Source organism: Rhinolophus hipposideros (genome assembly GCF_964194185.1).
Source record: "Rhinolophus hipposideros genome assembly, chromosome: 11".
Lineage (NCBI taxonomy): Eukaryota > Metazoa > Chordata > Mammalia > Chiroptera > Rhinolophidae > Rhinolophus > Rhinolophus hipposideros.
This window is the reverse complement of record NC_138057.1, coordinates 22677995-22700117: the sequence shown is the minus strand read 5'-3', so window position 1 is coordinate 22700117 and position 22123 is coordinate 22677995. Positions and strand designations below refer to the sequence as shown.

Genomic DNA, 22123 nt, shown 5'->3' with positions numbered 1-22123 from the left:
ATCTATCACTCATACTCTTCACGAACAGTTTTATTCTTGACATCATCCGAAATGAAGCAATGATGAAAGAAGTACTTACTTATTCCTTTACCAAGTGTTTATGGAATACCGAGTTCTAAGGATGCGACAGTACGAATTATAACAACCGATATTTATTGAATGCTTACTACGTGCCAGCCACTGTGCTGAGCACTTTATATGTATTAACTAAACCTCATTATCCTACCTGAGATAGATTATTATCTACTCCTTTCAGATGAAGAAGCTGTCAAGTGTAGAGTCCAAGATTTGAATATAACGGACTTTCTCTCAGGGATCTGACAATTTTTGTGAGAAAACAGACTTGATATATACCTGAATACTTGTAATGAATTGTGATAAGTCATATTAAAGAAGTCCAAGTGAGAAGTGAAAATTATCTGTGTGAGGATAGTATGAGTGGAGATGGAGAAGGGTTAGATTCTAGCCAGATGTAGATGGAAGAATTGACTAGGACTTAATGAGTAAAATGGATGCAGGGTGATTTCCTAATTACCCAGGAATTCTATCAAGGTTTATCCTTACCTTAAGCTTCTGGTAAGAAGTGAGTAGTCTTCAGAACAACAACTATGCATTTTTTTTTTTTTTTGGAGAGAAAGATTTTCTTCAATTTGAAGATATGTTACAAAAGCACTGCTACTTGAAGACCTGACTCCAAAAGCATAGAGAGTCTTTTCAGACTCATATGGAATGGCAAAGCATCGTTAAACTTTACTTGGTCTGGTGTAAAGTAGTGCTAACTCTCTGCCAGGATTAGTCCATGGTGGGGAGAATAGAATTTCCCATTCTTGTAATTAGATTTTCAGGTTTGGCATTGAAATAACTATATCTTAATAATAGCTCCAAGGGTCTGCATTTGGATGCCCAGAATAGAGTTCTATCTTTAAGTAACTATTTCAGTGGCCTCTTTATCATATAGCTTTACAAATGTAGGTTTCCAAAAGCAGTACAGTTTATATTACCCTTTTTTTTTTTGGTTTTTGTAACATTTTTGTTTCATAATTTTCAGGTTTTCAGAGTGCAAATTAATGAAAACTGATTATATGCTTAGGTCTGAACATACTGGAAGATGAGAGAAAATGTGTACTCAGATCATTTTCAAAATAAATATAAACAGTTTTATTTCTTAGCTATCTATGTTTTCAAGTACAATATATTTCATCTGAAAGCTAAGTAGCATGGCAATTGTCAGGTTTGTCAAAATAGTGCATTTTTACGAGCAAGGGTTGAATTCCATACTCTTGAATTGTTCCTAGACCTTTCTCTCCTTACTTGTTAAATGCTCTTTTTCTATGCCAGGTCATCTTTATATAGTACTATGATTAAAGATACAGAGGAAAAACTACCTATAAATTTAGTGCTAGTTGATACTAATTTTCGGTGGTCTAAAAACCAAAATCTTCCTCTCATAAAGATGTGAGAACTGATTTGAAATTTAGCTTTAGTCATCTAGATGTCTGTTTTTGAGCAGCTTAATGCATCGCTCTAGTATTTCCTAGATTCCTGTCCAATTCAATCTATGGAATGACTGAATTGTAGTCATACTAGTTGTGAGCACACAGGCAAGACGAAAAGTAGTGAAACATCTTGCTGTGTGCGAGCAGTTCGAGGGCAGGCACACACCATGCACCTTGACCACCTATTATGAAGCTTTTTGCTGCTGTGTCAAGTGAAAGCGAGTTAATTGGGTGAAGCTGTGGAGCATGTTAGGAGCCTGGTAAAGGGTTGCTGTCTGACAGCTGAATGTCAGCAAAAACCAGTGAAGTGTAGCTGAGAGACAGAGACCTGTCACAAAGTTCCCACAGACTGGAGCACAGTTAGGGAGCTGAAATATGGTTCCGTTTCACTTTCTCCCTCATTGCGTCCAAGCACCTAAAAAGATTTTGCACTGTATATGTCAACTCTTGTTCTCTAAGCTGTTTCCCTCTAACTGTCCTGCATTCAAATGATTGAACAAAAGATGGTAATGTTTAGCAAAGTGAATGTAAATTCCCTCTTTTCCTCTTTTCTGCCCAAGCAGATAGACCTTCAACTCAAAGGCAACTTTGAAGGTTTACATCAAACAATTAGATTGTCTCCAAATTTAGCAGCTTATAATAGAATCTTTTTCTCAAGAGAGTATAAAAATTGAAAATTAAAGTAGTAGAATAAGCCACGCATTTTTCTCTGCTATAGAAAATCTAACTTAAGGGAGCGAGGATTCTTGCCTGGATGTCTTGAGAATGGACACTTGCCAAGATAACTTGCCTCTTGTCTTTTGTCACAGGCTTCTTTCCTGCTTTTTCAGAGCGGCCTAAAGGAAAAATGCCATAATAACACTCACCAGAAGGTCAAGAAAGATAAACATAGAAAGGAACAGAGAGGTTTCTTCTGAAATTTTAGACACTCTAGAAAGGAAGAATTGGAGACAGTTAGAATTAAAGAAAATGAAAACCAGCACTGTCCATTAGAACTTGCTGTAACGATGGAAATGGGGCTGTGGAGTGCGGCTAGGACAGCTGAGGAAGTGAATTTTAAGTTTTCCTTTAATTTAACATTAAATTAAATTTTAATTAATTTGAAATTAGATGATGACACATGGCTAGGAGTGACCAGATCGAATAGCACAGGTTTGAAAAAACAGCAGATTGTGATATTGTACTATTGTAAAAATATGTGTGGGTTGTTATGATAACATAGAGAAGGGGTATCCAAATGTGAGGTGATAAGATGGCAAAGAAAGTGTCGGGGAAAGGTCATACCTGAGGTGAGTCTTGAAAAACAGTAAAAACCCACTGAAGAAGCCTCCTTTTAAATAGAAAGAACAGCATGGAAAAGAGACCCTGAGATAGAAGAAAGCAGGGTGTGTTTCAGGATCAATGTTTTGATTACCACTAGGGAGCCAGGGTTTTATGGGAAATTACCTTGATGCAATGGTGGTGTCCGAGTACACTACCAGGTAAGTTATCCCAGAGGTCACAGGACAGAAGGTCTCACACACCAAATTAAGATTCATGCTCAAATCATGTGGTTTACCATATCAATTTAAAACACGCAATGAGAAGCAGAAGGGGTGGGATGGGGGCACCATACTGCATACTGCCTGACTCCTTGGTTGTGCAGTGTCCATATGACCTGTCTCTTTGCTGAATCAGTCTCCTACATTCTTTGTAAGGTTATGAGGACCAGCGTGGAGGTTTGAAAAAAAGGGGTTTGGGAGACAAGGGTTGCCTGGGACCACTTACCTGCACTTGCCTTCAAGGAGAGATGTAGGGCAAATACCCCAGCCAACAGCTATGGCTTTCCCCTTAGGCTGCTCAACAGCTTTGGGGTTTATCTGCAGTTCTGCGGCCAATGTAAGGATGACATTAGCCTAGAGGTGGCCTATCTCTACCTTATGACACAGTCTTTCTACCCCTTTCCATCTATAAGTAACCTGTCTTACAGGGCACTGACTTATTATCGCTTCTTAACCTGTGGGCTCTGCCTATGTCTCAGCACTAGCCGATTCATTCTCTATGTTTAGCCGTATTATGAGCTTCATCTGTCCAATTCTTTTCCTGTCTACAGTAGCAAATTTGAATTTTCTGAAATAATAAGCAAATATACAATAAATAAGAGATGGAGTAGGAAATAGAGACAAGTGTGAAGGGATGGCTTGTTTACCAAAATTAAAAGTGCATTTAGACTAGAGAAAGTGAAGGAAATTTTAAATAACTGGTGAGAAAACTTAAATAAAGAGCTTTCAAATCTATGTCAAAATCATTATCAGGGATATCGTACCCTGAGTCTGAACTGCCCTTTTGAAAAGTTGGGGTATAGGCTCTCAGGGAGTTGATTTGAATGAGGGCCATGGCGATTGTTGAAGGACTGACTGGTGGAGGTGTTGTGGGCAGGTACCCAATGGAAGAGATGGGGAAACGAAGAGAATGGCCTCGTGCTTCTCCTCCATGCTGGCCTAGGGACTGGCATCTGGACTCTTAGAAAAATGATACGTACAGGTGGAAGCTGAAAGAAATGTTTTATGACAGACAATTGTGAGACCCTGGGTTCCAGTCACAGTTGCCACAGTTTTCAGGTGATGAAGGAATGGTGGGCGTAAGGCCGATTCTGTGTAGAGCCATCACCCGTGTAGCACAGTGAGCCCTCCTAACACACTGGAGCCAGGACCTGGTGGAGGGGTTGCAGACACCCAGCAACTCTTGACAGGGACTGTACAAGGGTACTTGAGCTCTTGTGTGAACAGATCAGGGAAGGACCAGGGAAATGTGACTCATTCACGGGGACCTTGTCTGTATCCACAGAACAGGGAAGCTGGCAAACGCAGTACCATTGTACATCAGAACTTAACACTACAAAAACAGCAGTTCTGTGGTTATGTAATATTTCAGCAAATCATAATTTAAGGAGAGCTAGCTCAGGAGGCAGATAGTTAAGGACAGTCTGAGTTCCCTGAGGGCAGGGAATTTTTGCGTGTGTAATTGACTGCTGTACCCCAGTACCTGGAACAGGATCTGGCACATTGCAGACACTTGAAAGAATTAATGATGAGGGCTGATTTAGGATACTCATGGTAGATGTGTGTTTAGATATGCTTTATGCATATGTAACCATGGGAAAAATTTATCACATGGAATTGATCACGTAAGGAATAGATTTCTGAAATGTAATCTATAGGTATATTATTTTGGCATTTTTGGAATTTTGTGGTTGCTGCATTATTCTCACAGTTCCATAGGATGTTCTCTAGAGATGGGTTTGGGTTGAGACTGCTAGGAATGGCCCGGTTTTATTAGACATAACGTTCCTGTCTATTGTGTAAAGGAAATGTCATCGCCCACTAAGTGATATCTTTTGGAACATACTCCCAAATGTTTGTTGTGATTTGAAGACATTGTATTGATGTGAACCTCAGATCACATGATTTGACTTACGTCTGAAGTGCCCATCTCTCACTGAGAAATAGAGAAACCACATTCTTTTAATGGAAGATAACCAGTCCCTGCAGAAAGGCCCAGCTGTGGCATTGGGCAAAGGGTCAACAGCCCTGGGGAATATAGGACTTATACCTTGGATGGTTAGTGGGGAAATTAAAAACTGTTTGCAATGTCTTGTAAAGAATTGCTAGGGTTTAAGGTACGATACTGTGGAATAATAAGGGAACATGGTTTAAAACAGTAGTGGAAGAGAGGGGCATGAAAAAAATGGTTTCAAATATTAAGATGTAAGTTTTTTACTTATTTTGTTGAGATATGTGACTGACAGATACTTACAATGTTAGTAAGATTTAGGCAAGTCTTTCCTTTTGAACAACTTTAAATTTGAGATGGTTCTTTCTTTCTTCTGCTCTTTACCTGAGTGTATGGGTAGTAAATTTCACTCAGAGGAAAACATACTGCTAAAAGTCCAAATTTATAGATTCCAGATTATTACTAAATTTTTGACATTGAATAAAAAAATGTTTATAACTTTAAGAAGAAATTCTTCAGTAATAAAAAAGTGGTCAGAAAACTTTTGCCTAATAGTTCCCAGAGAGTGTGTGACATGTGTACATTTCAATCACAAAAGTTGTAATTTGACAGCTGACAGTGCTATTTGGAGTAAAATGAAGGCACGTAGGTTGTAAGTAGCCACTTTACATAAGGAGTTGCATTTGTGCTGAGTAGAGGTACAAGTTAAACCCCATAAAATTATTTGTGTATGTATTTATTTAATGTCAGGTTATGGACATGAATTTGGTAACTGAAAATGTTGAAATAAGAATGTGTTCTTAGCTAAATTAAAATCTTTTCAAAACTTGCAAAACACTTGGTTCAAGACCTACCCTCTGAGACCTTTAACAAACCAATTATATTTTCATTTTGACCACACAGTTCAGAGTCATAACTGTACTAAAATACAGGTTTCAGCATATGTAAAATCAGTCTTTTTTAATAAAGAGTTTTTAGTTATACTTGTATAAGCGAGGCATGTTATTGTAGGTAAGTGGAAAATACAGAACTTTAGGGGAAAAAAATTCAACAATTCCAATACCTCACAACAAGTATTGTGTAATTTTGCTTCCTGCCTTTTCACTTAGTTTAGCTCAGAGGTAGGCAAAGTATAGCCTGTGGGTCAAATCTACTTGCTACCTGGTTTTGTATAGCCTGGGAGCTAAGGATGGTTTTAGATTTTTAAATGGTTGAAAAAAAGACCAAAGAAGAATACTGTTTCACCATGTGAAAATTATGTGAAATTCAAATTTCAGTGTTCATAAATACAGTTTTATTGGAATATGACCACACTGATTCATTTGCATATTGTCTATGGCTGCTTCGGGGTTTACAATTGCAGAATTGTGACAGAGAACATATGGCCTTCAAAGCATAAAATATTTATTTTCTGATCCTTTACAGAAAAAGGTTGCCGATTGCTGGTCAAGCCTAAGCATTTGTCTATGTTATCCAAAAATTTATAAACATAAATTTTATAGCCACTTAATATTCCATCAAATAGCTCTAGCTTACTTAACTATACTTCTATTGTTGAATATGGGATTATTTCCAATTTTTGCCTGTTATTATTAATAAGACGCCTAATCATAAATGGAATTGTTGGATAAAATGGTAAGACAGTTGCCAAATTATACTCCAAATGGTTATATAAATGTATACAATCACTAGCAATTTATAAATGCCTGTTTCATAATGCCTTCACTAACATTTCATATAATTTTTAAAATTCAACTTTGATTGGCAATAAACATTTTACTTTCCACTTTTGATTACTATTGGTTTTTTTACCACTTATTTTTTAATCAACTATATTTTTACTTTTGTGATCTTTCAGTTTATAGCCTTTATTCATGATTCAAGTAGTTTTAAGGATCAAAAACCATGGCAAAAATTTTGAACTTTGAATGCTTCTTCCTCCTAACCAAACTCCAAACGTATTCCCTTTTTCTAAAGCTAATTAACAGTCTCTTTTGGTTCCTTTTTCAGTAAGAAAAATAGGTTTGTGTGTGCATGTATGTATTTATATACATAAATTAAATACATGGGTTAAATACAAATGGGTTTTCTCTCTTTATACACACACACCCTTTTGAACATTCTTTTTTCACTTGGATATATTTCTACATCAGCACTTACATATTTACCTCAATTTTAAAATTTGTTTTATTCCTTGGTTGTGTCATACTTCTTTTAATAGCTTTCTGCTGATGGATCCTTTAGTTTCATTTAAAAAATCTTTTTCGGTAAAAGATGCTTCAGTGAACACATCTGAATGCTTATTTGGTGAACTTTTGTTGAGCGTAGCCATAGAAGAAATGCCTAGCAATGGAATTTCTGGATCAAAGGGCAGGTGCAATTTAAATTCTGTCGTCCAGAAAGGTTGTACCAGCCTACATGGTCTGACTCGCCTGTTTCCCTATCTCTTCAACAGTGGGTATCAACAGACACCTAAATTTTTGTGTATCTGATATGTGAAAAGTAATCTTTAATTCTCACATTTCATATTGCATTTCTTTAGTTATGAGTGACGTTTAGCACTTTTTCAAATGCTTGATGATTATTGTATTCGCCCCCCCCCCCAAACAGCCAGTTTGTATCTGAGGCAGAGGCTGCCAGTGGTTTCCTGATCTGTTTTATCTTTCTTAATAATAGAAACTCTAAATATTACCTGGCCACTCAGATGGAAAAAAAAAAGTTAAGTATTGTGATTTTAAGAAGTACCGTATTTTGCTGCATATAATGCGCACCTTTATGCCCAAATTTGTGAGGGAAAAATAAGGATGTGCATTATACATGGGTAATACTAATTTTGTATCTATATAAATGTTTTTAATTCTTTCATTTATACTTATGAGTTAAAAGTGTAACTCTAGAAATCAATAATGATATCCATATGCAAAATAATACCCTGGAATACAATTATCAGTTTTGTTGAACTTAAAACAAACTAACAACGATGAAGAGTTCTTGGCCTTCTATGATGTGTAAATATCGTAAATTTGTTACCAGTACATAAAATTTCGTGTATCTTGTATCTGTTTTTGTGTTTTGTAATTATTTGTTACATAACATTTCTTGTACCATAATATGTTAAAAATTAAATGCTAAAACTCCTTTATAATACAAAAAACAAGTACCTAAATGTAAACAAATAAAAATTTGAATTAAAAAAACTAAAACAAAAGAGTTCTTCCCTGAAAGTTTGGGCCAAAAACATGGGTGCACATTATACATGGGAGTGCATTATACATGGCAAAATACGGTATCTTTAAATGTAAGTGATGCTTCCTTCTTTGATCCTTCCCCCCCTTCTGTCTAGAGTGTAGACATAATGGCTGGAACTTGAGCAACCATTTTGGCATTGAGATGCAAGCCACATATTTAGGCTGTGGAGCCCAAGATAGATGCAGCCTGAATTCCTGATATGTTCATATAGAAATAAATTTCTGTTTTATGTAGGCCACTGACATTTTGAGTTTTCTGTTACAGCTAAACCCAATCCAAGCAAACATACTATCCTTAGCTTATTTTCTAATTAAATTCTTTATTTTCTTGATTTGCATGATCATGTAGGTCAAGTAGCTTGTCAAAGCTCAAATACTTAATAAATGGCAGAATCAGGTCTGGAGCCTGAGGTTTCTCCAACTTCAAAGCCCATATTCTTTCCACTATACTGTGCTCCTTTTAATTGGGACATAACTGGTATATATATATAGAATAACCAAATAGCAACATAAGATCAAAACCATGAATTCGTAACATGAGTGGTTTCTTCATTCAGTCATTTATCAGTTAGAAATCTTAGTTAGTTTGAAGTGCTAGTAATACAAAGTCAAGAGTCCATCAGACTAGATGCTCATAGTTTTTCAAGGGAGTTAAAAGTGTATACAAATAAGTAAAAATAGAAAAGTGCATATGAAGAGATATGAGAGTATGATTGGCTGTTGCAGCTAATTGTAGTTGGGATAGGATGGGGCAAAGCTCTGGAAAGGCCTTACGAAGAGGGACCCCTTGAGCAGAGCCTGAAAAGTGGAAAAGGCATTCATCCCACAAAGGACAGAAGGTTATCTCAGATAGGAGCTGGGTGTGAACTATGGGATATCATACTTACAAATTCACAAGTTCCATGTAACTGAATTGCAGAGTGCAAGTGAGGAAATGGTAACTGAAGCTGGATGGGGAAGCAGCATTTGTGAACCAGGCTGTAGAGAGCGGGAACGTCACATGGCAAAGGACATGCCTATAAAGAAACGTGAAGAATTGAGGCCATTCATCCAGTTAGTCTATCACGTTAACCAAGTAGTCTAGGCTGAATTTGAACCAGATAGATTGACTTTAGAACTTTGGCTTTTGAACCAATGCTGAGTGTCCGCTTGAGGACAAAATCGTTGTGATGTGAATCAAGTTTGTTTTTAATCTAATCTTTTCTAATTTGTTTCTACCTGTATGATTGCCCTTCTTTCTTAATCTCTAGGTACTCAGACCTCTTAAGCTGTTTTCTGTCTATCTAGAGACTTCTTTACAATGCTCCATTGACTGACATATCCTGTATGTCTTAATGTCAATGAGCTAAAGAGCCAAATTGGTCTGTACTAAGGTTTAATGACTTATGAGGAGAGAAATGCATAAAATATTCCTATAGGTTTGTTACTGGTAACCAAAAATTAGAATTACCAATTCTACAAGGAATAAATATTTCATTATGTGATACCAAGTATATACATGTATACACGCACATACACATACATACGTATCTATAATGTATCTATGTGAATGCATATAGCAAGTGTGTGTGTGTGTGTGTGTGTGTGTGTGTGTGTGTAGGGTATATAAATGAGCGTTCCACAAGAGAAAACTATGATGTGATTATTGTCGACTCTGATGGTTCATGTAAACTACAGTGTCCTATCATGCCAGCGTGGCAGAACTAGAAAATAGACAGGTAGAATTTGGTTAACTAACTTGAAGTATTGGGAAGGAAAGAAAACTGTGATGCTGAGTACGGAGACTCCAGGGGTAAGGTCACATTAGGAGCTAAAGTAGAAATGGCGAGGGAGCCTCATTGTAAGGCCCACTTGTCAGTACTTTGATTCCTCCATCAGTTTATGTGGAGCTGCACACTCTACTTAAAACCATCAATAATTTACAGAGCTTAAAACATCATCATGGAGGGCAAAGTAATAAAACATGTATTACAGAGTTTAATCGAATGAAGCCACATCATCAGAACTGTGGCTAATCTTATCTATTTGACTTTTTTTTAGAACCACGTGTAATATGTATTCCTTCCCCTTAAGAATGGCTTATCTATATCCCCTCAAAATATTGAATATAATATTTGGGAAACTCTGATTTCTGAGTCAATGTCATCTATAAAAGGTGGGTGTTGACACATACCACATGTCATCACATGTGGAATTACAGTGGACCTGGAGAAGTTCAGAGTTGGAAAGAGTCTAGCTCCTCATTTTGTAGGAAAGGGAAGTGACACCTAAAAGGACTGATTCACCTGCCGAAAATGACTGAGCTAGATTTTAACAGAATTGGGAGGAAAAACTATAGTTTTCTGATGCCAGTCTACTACTCTTTTCACCATACTACATTCCTAGCATAATCTCCATGCAATACTGTTCAAGTTTACTAAATCATATCACCCCTCACTTTTCATAATGCTAGATTCTGGAAGACTTAATTTGATATACGCAGGAGACAAATAGCTTAGTGCCGTTGTTTCAGAAGACTTGGTCTGCAAAATTGCTTTGATTTATAGACAATTTATTGAATAATTATCTTATTATTAGACTAATGCTTTATTTAGTTTTTTTGAGAGAAAACACTCAGGAAAACTAAGATATTAAAGCCTTGAAAAATGGCTATTGGACATGTTCAATTACTATATTTCATAAAATTTTTAAAATGCAGAAATTTAGTGGATGCGTTCTGTATTGTGAATATATATTTAGCTGATGGATTATAACAGTTAAAATAGAATAATTTATAGCTTATTGAGTAAATAAAAGCGCTTCCATAAAGATTCACATGACACCTAGCTTTTATTTCAGGTAACTAATTTTTTTTTGAAAAATTATTTAAACTTAGATTTACATGAGAGACTACCAGGACACCTCAGCAGTTTAAAAAGTAGTTTAAATAACCACAGACTTTACAGATTTAAAATATAAAATCAGGTGGTGAATATTAACTTTTAATGATCTCTGATAAAAAGTTATTTAACTGTCTTTTACTCTCTCTGTTATATTAAAAGTGTTATATTTCTGGATGTTATTTATAACAAGAAAAAGAGCTCATATTTACTTGTTTTTTTAGCATCACATTCTGAAATCAAAATTCCACCAAAACATCTGCTGCTTGTCTTTAAGCTATTAAGTGACTTAAAATCAGATTTTATTCCGTTTCATGGAAAAAATTATTTTCTAATAGTATATGGAGTACGGCGTATAGCAAATGATCCTAGTAACAAAAATTTGTTTTCATTTACACTAAAGTATATCTGTTTACTTGGTGGAGGGCACCTTTTGGGGGGTGCAAATCTTTAAGGAAATCTCTTTTTTAAAGGTTATTTTCCATGTTTAGGACATAAAGTCACAAGATAGTAGGCAAAAAAGGAGTCTCGGATTTGAAATAGTGGAGAAATAAATAGTCAACACCCCATTTCAAGGTTTTTTAGTTAAAAAGTATCATATTGGATGAAAAGATGCTTTCAGACAACATGGTGGAAAATAGACATATTAAAAAGTAAGATGAGAAAAGACAAAAGAGGGACCCTATATGTAGAGTACCAAGATCCGTAGAATATTAAGAAGTAAGCAGTTAGAAACCGTCCCTAAAAGACAGCCTTCCTAATGTGTAATGTGTTAGCTTGATGGAATCACAAGAACAAAAAAGGAAACTAAGTACAGAATATAGATATGAGTAAATTATATATATACATAAAATATATATTTCTAATGTATTATATGTAATATATATTATAAATATACACACACATATACTGGGGTTGAAAAAATGTTTTAAGAGATGTTATCTATGTATTACTTTTCGAACTTGAATTACAATAGAAATGTGTAGTATGATGTTTCCTCAAAAGATGGCATTAATCAAATGAATGCTAACGTAATTCATTTTATTACAATTTAATACAGTTTTTTCCATTCTTAAAATGTGTATACATTTTTGGCAACCTTTGTATATACTGGGGGTGCCATAAAAATGTATACAAGTGGACACTGTGGTCAAATTGCTCAAGCAGTCGTTCACCGTAATCAGAAGTGTCTAGACGCTGATGGTAACCACTCTGAGCACCTCTTGTAATTGCAGAAGTCAAATGTGACTTGTATTCATCTTTAGTTATTGGTATATATATTGAGTATTACAATTTCATAGTTTTTTCCTTTCTTAAAATGTGTATACAACTTATTTGGCGCACTCTGTATTATATATATATGTATTATATATCTATATGTGTATATATATATCTATATATTTATATATCTGTATATATGTATCTTTAACATTGCGAAACAGGAGTGATTGGTCAGTTTGGCACAGTTATCTTTCTCTAGTCTGAGGCATCAAGAAGAAAGAACCCTCGGAGAATACCTGACCTTCCTTCGTCTGATTCTGCACACTCCTCTCTTTTCATATGTCATTTTCTTAGACCAGCACTTGAAGTATAAAGATGTAACAACAAAGTTTTGAAGCCTTGCCTGACAGTATTCTTTTATCATAACAAAGAATACGATTGCTATCACTAAGTTTTATTAAGCAAAAAATCTGGCCCCACCATCTACCGCTCTTGCCCGCATTCCCTTTACCCCCAGGTCTGGCAGAATAAGTTAGTAGATGGCGTTGTCATCTTTCCAGCAGCACCATCAATCAGGTAATGTCACTGCCAATTCAGAAACACAGCTTTAAAAAAAATCAGAGAAGATGGTTCATGTGGCAGTAAAGGTGCGATACAGTGCACCTCCAGCCGTTGATGTACTGAGATGTCTCTGTTCCAGTTCTGATATGCTCAGCCCTGTATTAAGGTCCTGCAAGTAAAACCTCATCAATGTTGCTAATAAGGCTCAACACGTGATCTCCAGAGTTCCATTTCTCCATGGGGATAAGCTAAATCCTCTTCTTCATAAAGCCATTCAAGTGGCCATTTTAGGTGTTTTTTAACTTCCAGCATAAAAAGAGATGGTTTCCGTCAGCTGTAGGCTTGCAGTGGAGTATCAAGAAATCAAAAGAACAGAGATCAAAGAAAATTGCTGAACTAGGTGTTAGATGCAGGCATTGATTTTTCTCCAGTTGTAGTTTTTAAAAAAAAAAATCCACAAAAATAGTAACGCATACGACAGTTGAATTTCTAATACTTTCCTAAGGTCAGAGATAGCTTTCTTCATGTTTTCACATGTAAAAATAGCTTTGTATGACATGCCATAATAAAGCAGATCCTTAGAGTTCATACTATTTTGTTGTCAAAACTGTGAGGGAATCTACCAAAAAGATGTTAGTTTTAAAAAGAATTTCATGGTATAAAAATGTGGATTTCAGTAGAGACACTTATGACTAGACTTGTTATTTCAGCAACATGTATTTGCTGGGAATCTGGAAAATTCTGACATACAATTGATCACTATTTTCCTACTTATCTATAAAAGTAATAAAATAATACCTATCTGTTTAACTGGTAAGACTTTGTTAATGTTAAATATTAACTACTGAGTACTGGTTACTTATGGCTTAAATGTATAGCTTCATCAAAATTTTAATTCTGTTTTTAAGTACTTCATTAATGTGTGAATTTCTTAAGTTTGATTTCTAATAGATTCTGGATACCAGTAATGTTTTTAAATATGTGACAAATTGTTTTCATGTTTCAATACTGTATTTTGATGCATGAGTTCTAGATACTTACAATAGAACAGTATTTATTACTAATAATACAGGATGGTGGCATTATTATTAAAGATAAAAGCAACAAGTTCATTTCACTAGCACTTTATATCCCAGTGTGCTATTTTTCTAGAGGTCACTAGGATTGACTTTTTTTTCTTTGTGCTATATTTGTCAATTAAATAAGGCTGATAGATTTTTTTTAAGACGTAAATATCCATAGTTCACTTTTTTTTTCTTTTAAATTTTCAAATGAACATTTATTGATCCCATATTAAATGAGACGTGGTTAAGGGATACGCCTCCTCTGTCTATGGACAATTCCCTCCACTCTGTTTCTCTTCAGCTGGGTACATCCTGTGTCTCACTAGTTTTTACAATTATTGAATCTCCTGTAATGGAACAGTCGGCTTGTTCAGAAGCTCAGAATTTTTTTTAGAAAGTTGTGGTTAACAGAGTAAAGATCACAGCCGATGGAGAATCTGCCTAGTTTTAAACAAGTACTTAGATGAATTCATGGCTTTCCATGGAGGGGCTAGGAGGCTCGTCTGGTGCTCCAGTCACGAGCTCTTCTGAATAATCACCATTGACATTTGCTGTGGCCTCTGCAGTGGCTTCTTCCACAGACTTGGGGAGTTTGATTCCTCATCCAGTAGTCAATTTGAAAGCCTGTGTATTCTCCAAGTATCCATGGGTGGTCGACACTGCTTCAGCAATGAAGTCTAGGGTCACGGTCAAATCTAAGTCAGCGGGTGACTCTGGGTCAGTGGTTGGCTTTATCAGAGTCCAGAGTGCTCACCGTTACACTATGGAACCAGCGGTTGGCTTTAGTTCAGCCTTTGATTCTAAGTCATTACAAATGTGTGCGTCAGAATGAGCATGGCTGTGTAGGGCTAATGCAGGGCACATCACGGCCGGGATGAACTGGGGAGAGACAACAAGGGCTTGCTGATCACCGTGCTGGCGGTGCTGGGGGAGAGCACGGGAGGCGGGAGACGGTGAGGGGGCATGTGGTAGGCCCTGCGTGTCTAGAAAATAGTTCCTTTTCTAAGCTCTCTAATTCTCCATACTGTATAGCACACATTAGATAACATAAGGAAATAGACATCATTAGCACTGGTTTCTGTAAGTTGCCAGCGGATGGAAGCAGAGATAAAAATGCCTGACTGATTGTATTCACTCTTTGATTCAGTAACTTCATAAAAGTTTGGTACAAAATTTTAATATTTAGGCACACTCTTGATGTCCTGAAAGTTTATGACGTAGAATCCGTTACACCTCAGTTACACTTGGAAAATAATGTGATATTTATGTATTATCATCTAGAGTATATAAATGGCAGTGTCCACCCTCTTTCATATTACAGTGATGAGTAGTCCACTGTTTATGGTTTTAGACTCTGTTTAAGAGTTTTCAATTATATGTTTATTATTGTTTTTTCCTTTTTATATCACAGACAGGATCACGAGACCATTCAAATCTCTCGATTCCTTCAAGAGCTGCTCTTCCTGCCGACACAATTGGTGTTGGGGATTTTTTGCCATTGAAAGCTGAACTTGATACAACGTACACTTTCTTAAAGGAGACATTTATAAATTCTGCGCCCCTGACATCATCTGACTCCTCTCCAGTAACTATGTCTGCTAATGCCAAAAGACCAGCTCACATTGGATTATGACTTTATGAATTAAAAAAATGCAGGAAGAGTTAACAGTACAATTAAAATTGTTTTGAAGGGGCTTTTTCTTATCAGTTGAATTTTGTTTCAACACAAGTGGCAATGGGAATTTAAAAATTGTGTGCTATCTTGATGTGTGCTGGTCTCTCTGTCTCCTTGAATAATGAAATAACCAACTTCCCCCCCCCATCTAAGTTTTATTTATTATCACAGTTGCTCATTTTTATGTAACGTATTTTTAAATGTTAAAGAATGACACATTTTGGGTAATTTCCTTCAGACTTAAAAAAAATCGATAAGCCATTTTAGTCTCTATCTATCAAAGTTGTTTCATACTTGTCTATTTTAAAGCAGGACTGCAATGCTTTAATAGGATTGAGAGAGCTATTTGAAATGTATGCCAATGATTCCTGTCATTTCATGGCAGCCCTGCCATGGTTCACTGAGCCCCCTCTTCTCTCTTGTCAGCTCAACTGAAGACAAGCATTTCGTTGCAAACTTTAAGCAGGTTGTGCAAAACAGAAATGACGTGGCTGCCGCTCCTCCTGCACAATCATGTCACTCCTGGGCAGTGTGAGAAGGTCAGGGTGCTCCTTGTAAAGCTACATGATACCGCTTGCCCATTCGAACAAGTTAAGTTAACTGCTGACTCGGGTCCCTGCAGGCATTGAAAACGCATCCTTTTATCAAGTCTGCATTTGATAAGAAAGTGGAACAATTGTGCTGGGAAGATTTCTCTGGTATGTTTAGGCACTCTTTTAAGGACAGTTCCCACACCAGTATAGCAGGTAATGTGTTTAGTATGTAAGCTGAAAAACTTCAAGATAATGGCTGTTTGACCTTCAAAATAGACTCCTTTTTTTGTTTTTGTTGTTGGTAGGACCCAAGAGTGACGCCCATCTTTGATGCTGACAGAATTTAAAACAAGGCCATTGCCCTGCATTTTCTGCCTTGTAGCACACAAAAGTAAAATTGTATGTCAGGCCGAGATGTCGGGGAGCTGACAAGATACCCCAGTGACATTTCAGCTAGAAAGAGCAAGTGTCTTGCAACCAAGTGGTCAAATATCAAATAATAGGTCAAGCAGGAAGGAGCTGAGTTCTAACCACAAAGAGGTTTCTGGTAACTTACTTGACAAGCTTTTGGGCGCTTTGTGGCTTGACGAAGTGATGTTCTGTTGGGTATCGCTAGACAGACTGTTCTTTATTGCCTTCAGAAGATCAGACATTGACATTGATTAAACTCTTTAACCCTTAAAGGTTAAATCTTAACAGTTTGCATCATGGTAAGTGAAAAACAAAAGAATATTTGTAATATGTATATGTTTTTGTGTTAATTGTTTAGCTTCCAGTTATATTAACTTCTGATGTGAACTGTAGTTTCTGATGAAGAGTTTTGATACAAAATCCATATTTTATATTATTTTTCATTATGGAGTTTATTATAGATCAATTAGAATACAACTGTGTATTATGAAATCTGTATTGTCCTAACCTTACAGTGGCATTTGATCCAAAACATACCCAACTTCTGAGAAGTTTTTCAATTGGCCTTGGTAAATAAAATTTATATACTATTTATATGGTTAGCCAAATTAGCCAAGCGATTTATGCCATCTAAGGTAACACACCACTGTTTCTGTTACACTGTAGCACAATACTATTTCTTATAGTACTGAGCCAATATAAAGAGCTTTACATGAATCCTTAGAAAGCAGTTTATGTGGAGTACAATTACATCTTTAACCAAATTTCTCTTAATTGTTTCCTTGGAATTCTTTTTATTAACCATTCTGGGTTTTGAGTGTTATGGAATATGCCCTGTGTAATGTAACATGCATGAAATTCAACTTGCAAATTTATTGTAACACGGAAAATGCCATTCATTGTTGTTATGTGGATCAGAGAGTAATGTCTTCACATTTCTAAACCTTTTTTTTTGCCATTCCACACAATGATTAAGATATTGTCCATATAGGAATTGATATATATCTTTTCAGTTCATGTAACATCATTGAGCTTCCAATTCTCACACTATAAAGTATTGCCCTATGTCAGTTACTTAAATATCTCTGTTTCTGTTTGTGTTGTATCTGTTTCCAGATCCTGCTAATTTAGGAAGAATGAGAACTTTTGTAAACTTTGCCTTTTGTAAATTTTTGCCTTAACTTTACAATGTGAATGGGATATCACCAAAAATAAATGTATATGTTTCTCCATATATGTGGGTATCCAATTTTACAGGTACATTTTATAGAGTAAATTCTGAACTATATATGCAGGATTATTAAATCAAATCAAAGCATGCCACATTTATAACCAACTAGATGCGAAAGGTCATAGAGACAGAAGGATGAGACTTCTGAGTGATCATTACTATTAACTACCAGATGTAATAATTTTTATACCATAGGCTTTTCCCCCAGAAGTCAGAACCAGCAGGGGGAGATTTAATGACATATCCTATGGAGATCTGAGAAACTCTCGATGGCTTCTGAGCACCTTAGTGACCAATCATTGCACATTTGAGATCTGTGTTGTATTGGCAAGGACAGTTGCTCTCTCCCTCCTTCAAAATGATGTATAAAGCAGACATTTCTCAGGAGGAAGACTTCAAATACTTTGGTGGGGGAAAGGAAGTTTTACTTTACACCTTAGTATGGGGATTTTCTTACTAACCTTCTGTAATCTAGAAAAAAATATCTATATCATCCATCACTATCAAAGGGGTTCTTAAAGTTACTATTTTGATACCTATGTTGCACTTATTTACCAAGGATTTACCAGCACCTTTAATATAAATATTTTGCAATGACATAACACAAATTTGAAGAGGTATAGGAAATTGCAAGCTTTGCCAGTTCAACGATAATTTAATAACATAGATGAATAACCTTTTAAATAGTAGAATAACTTTAATTTACCAAAAGTCTGACTGACTCTTATTAAACTTAGCAACACTGTTTTTTATCATATGCTACTATTGAGTGCTAATTAAGATCAGTACTATTTTCATCTTACTCTCTCAGTTATGCCTGAATTCTTTCTATAGACCATACTGAACAATAGTAAATCGAGCCTATTTTACTGTGCCCTTTTTATAGACAAGTTTTCTAATATAAAAGGTAAAAAGTAAATAACATTTATTGAGCAACTATTCTATGCCAGCCATTATAGCAAAACTCTAATGTTCTCACAATAAACCTCTAGAATAGGTAAGTGCAATACCATTCTGTTGATGAATAACTGAGCATCTAAAATGCTAAGCATTTGACTACATAAGATACATAGAACCTAGTAATTAGCAAGCCCAGAACTCCAACTACAAAGCCCACACAATTTCCACTTTGCCAGGCCTGCCTTCTAGTAATAATTAGCACTTTTTAAAGAGGAGAAAAAAAATTTTTTTTAATTGTCCTAACTAGTTAAGAATAATTTTGAGAAGTGTGTTTTGGTTTAAATTCTAGATCACTTGTCAATTGATTGGACTAAACAAAACCCATCCATTCATTCATATGACTAGTAATGGAAAGAATAGCGAGTGAAGTTTGTACCTGCCTTTTAAAGGAACTAGCACCCTTCACTGTCTTATCCAGTGCCTCTAGCTTGGGCCAGGAGACTAAATAGATACTCTCAGAGACAGACTCTCAGTTTAAAGACGTTGATGGTAAGCCAGCCTGAGCAAGCTATAAGTTCCCAGTGGAAGTAATGATATGCGCTGAATAAAGCTGATCAAGAAATCATTAACATGTATAACTCCTGGGATGGAGACAGGGATTTTAAAATATGTTTTTCGTACTAGTGTGATTTACTGAGTAATGACCCCAAAGATTTCCACACCCTAATCCCTGGAACTTGTGAATGTTACCTTACATGGCAAAAGGGACTTTACAGATGTGATTAAGGATCTTGAGATGGGGACATTATCCTGGATAATCTGGATAGGCCCTAAATGCAATTGAAAGTGTCCTTATAAGAGAGGGAGGTGGAGGGTGATTTGGCTGAAGAGACGGGAAGGCGATATGATGATGGAAGCAGAGATTGAGCCACGTACTTTGAAGATGGAAGGAAGGGCTACAAACTGAGGGATACAGGTGATGCTAGAAGCTCAAAAGGCTGGGAAACAGATTCTCCCCTTGGGGGCTCGAGAACGGTAAGAGAATAAGATTGTGGTAATTTGTTACACAGCAGGCATAGGAAACTAATATAATCAGTAAACTTTTAATGGCTTTTTTAAAAAAAGATTAATACATTAGTCTTTCAGTATTTTCAAATAGAAAAAGCATTCCTTTTTTAAAATTATCCTAATCAGAGCCATCATAACTTGAATTTCCAATTTTATTTTTTTTTAGGTTTCCATTTTATATTCCTGGCTTCTGAGTATATTAAACAGTGATTATATTGGAACATTTAGTCACTCTCTATTGCCATCATTTTTGATAATTTCTTCATTAACCTGTGACTGCAAATATTTATTTTTAATTTCTACACTCTTAAAATGCTATCATGCTTTAAATGTATTAAATTTATCTTTAAGGTCTACTTTAAATGTTTGTTTTAATTTGATTCCACTTTTGTTGGCATAATTTATAGCTTTCTTATAAAAGAAATTCAATCTTGAAAGAATTTATATTAATCATTATTTAAAATAATGATTTGGGGGCCGGCCCGGTGGCGCAAGCGGTTAGAGCTCCATGCTCCTAACTCCGAAGGCTGCTGGTTCGATTCCCACATGGGCCAGTGGGCTCTCAACAAAAAAAAAAAAAAAAAAAAAAAAATAATGATTTGGAATTTATAAATCATATCTTAAATGTGCCAGAGCATTTTCCTTTATGATTTACTCATGAGTTCAACATATGTCCCTGGTCATTTATCATGCCGTTTATTACAACTGAAGTGAAACAATTTTAATAATTTTCCAAATAATGAAATCTTTGAAAATTTTTATTGTATGATATTTGAATCTTTTTTATCTTTTCTTTGATGAAATCAAATAGTTTTGTTCCTAATGTTCAATGAGAGCAATTTTCACTGAAATGGTTAAGTGTTCAATATAATGAAATCTAAAACATTGAACATTCAAACATTTAGTGCTAAATATTTCAAGTACAGCAAACAAAAACAAACAAAAACCTCTGGTTCTGTAAGGAACACATTCAGTCATCCTGGTTAAGTGAGGCATAAATGTATACATTTACATATTGATAGAAGAGCTCCATCTTTTTTTTCTTGAACCTTGGCAATTTTATTATACAACTCTTTCCTGACTGTGGAACGGGTTGATTGGCATATCCAGATATCAGATGTCCTGGCAATTCTGTGGGTGCTTACATATGAGGTCAGACAATTAAGTTCACGAATTTGTTGCAATGATGTTGCCAAACTTTTTTGCTATCAGAGGGATTATTCATTATGAATTTGTAACAACTAGATGCACAGTTAACCAAGTTTACTATTTGGAAGTGCTGAAAAGGCTGTGTCAAAAGCTTAGATGACCTAAACTTTTCGCCAACAATTCATGGCTCTTGCATCACACCAATGTGCCAACTCTCACGGCACTCTCTGTGAGGGAGTTATTAGCCAGTAAACAAATAAATGTGTTGGAACACCCTCCCTACTTACCTGATCTGGCCCCCAATAACTTTTTTCTTTACCCAAAGATAAAAGAAATATTGAAAGGAAGACATTTTGATGACATTCAGGACATCAAGTGTATTATGACAACAGCTCTGATGGCCATTCCAGAAAGAGTTCCAAACTTGCTTTGAAGGGTGGACTAGGCTCTGGCATCTGTGCATAGCTTCCCAAGGGGAGTACTTCAAAGGTGACCCTAGTGGTATTCATCAATGAGGTACGTAGCACTTTTTCTAGGATGAGTTTGCGAACTAGATTGTCAGACCTTGTGTATTCTCTGAACCACACTATGAATAATCTTTTATGTTTGTTACCTTTAAACAGGTCTGACTCTAATGGTCTTCCAAATTGTATCTTCTGTAAAAATAAAATTTCCATTGGTAATCTCAAAGGGAAAATTTATTCTTAATCTTTGCAGTGGTGAGACCTAATTGATATTACATATTAGAAGCTGTAAAGTATCTGGATACAGTATGGGAAGGAGATAAATCAACACAGTTTTGCTCTTTCATCTAACTCATCTTGTGTGTGGGTTTGTTAGATGCTCAGACATATGTTTTTAAACACTGACCTGAGTGCTACTTATGCGTTGGAAGCCCCACATAGGTTTGCAAAACTACTTGGTTAATGTTACCTGAAGACAGGTTGTTGTTGTTGTTTTTTTTTTTGCAATTGAATTGAGTCAATCATGCTTCATTGTCTCTTATTGCATTTTAATGCCAGTGAAATGCTGATTGTTACAGAGTCCTCCCAGTGAAGCGGCTCCAGAAATGTGTTGCTGAAGGGAACTACGTACTTACATCTGAAGAAGACTCAACTGACAGGTTAAGAGCTATCAGATATTCATAAATATTCACTGTTGACGAGAATAAAGGGGAGCTACCTATCCTCAATAT

At 35.8% G+C, this 22123-nt stretch overlaps 1 protein-coding gene across 5 annotated transcripts in view; it reads left to right on the top strand.

Moving 5' to 3' along the window:
• The window catches only part of CCDC171 (coiled-coil domain containing 171), a 282585-nt gene extending 264771 nt beyond the window's left edge, over positions 1–17814 (top strand). For all 5 annotated transcript variants that reach the window (XM_081067658.1, XM_081067657.1, XM_081067655.1 and 2 more), the window contains one exon: positions 15373–17814. In XM_081067658.1, coding sequence (XP_080923784.1) covers positions 15373–15594 — 222 coding nt within the window. In that variant the 3' untranslated portion in view covers positions 15595–17814. The remainder of the gene's footprint in view (positions 1–15372) is intronic.
• Positions 17815–22123: the final 4309 nt, after the last annotated feature.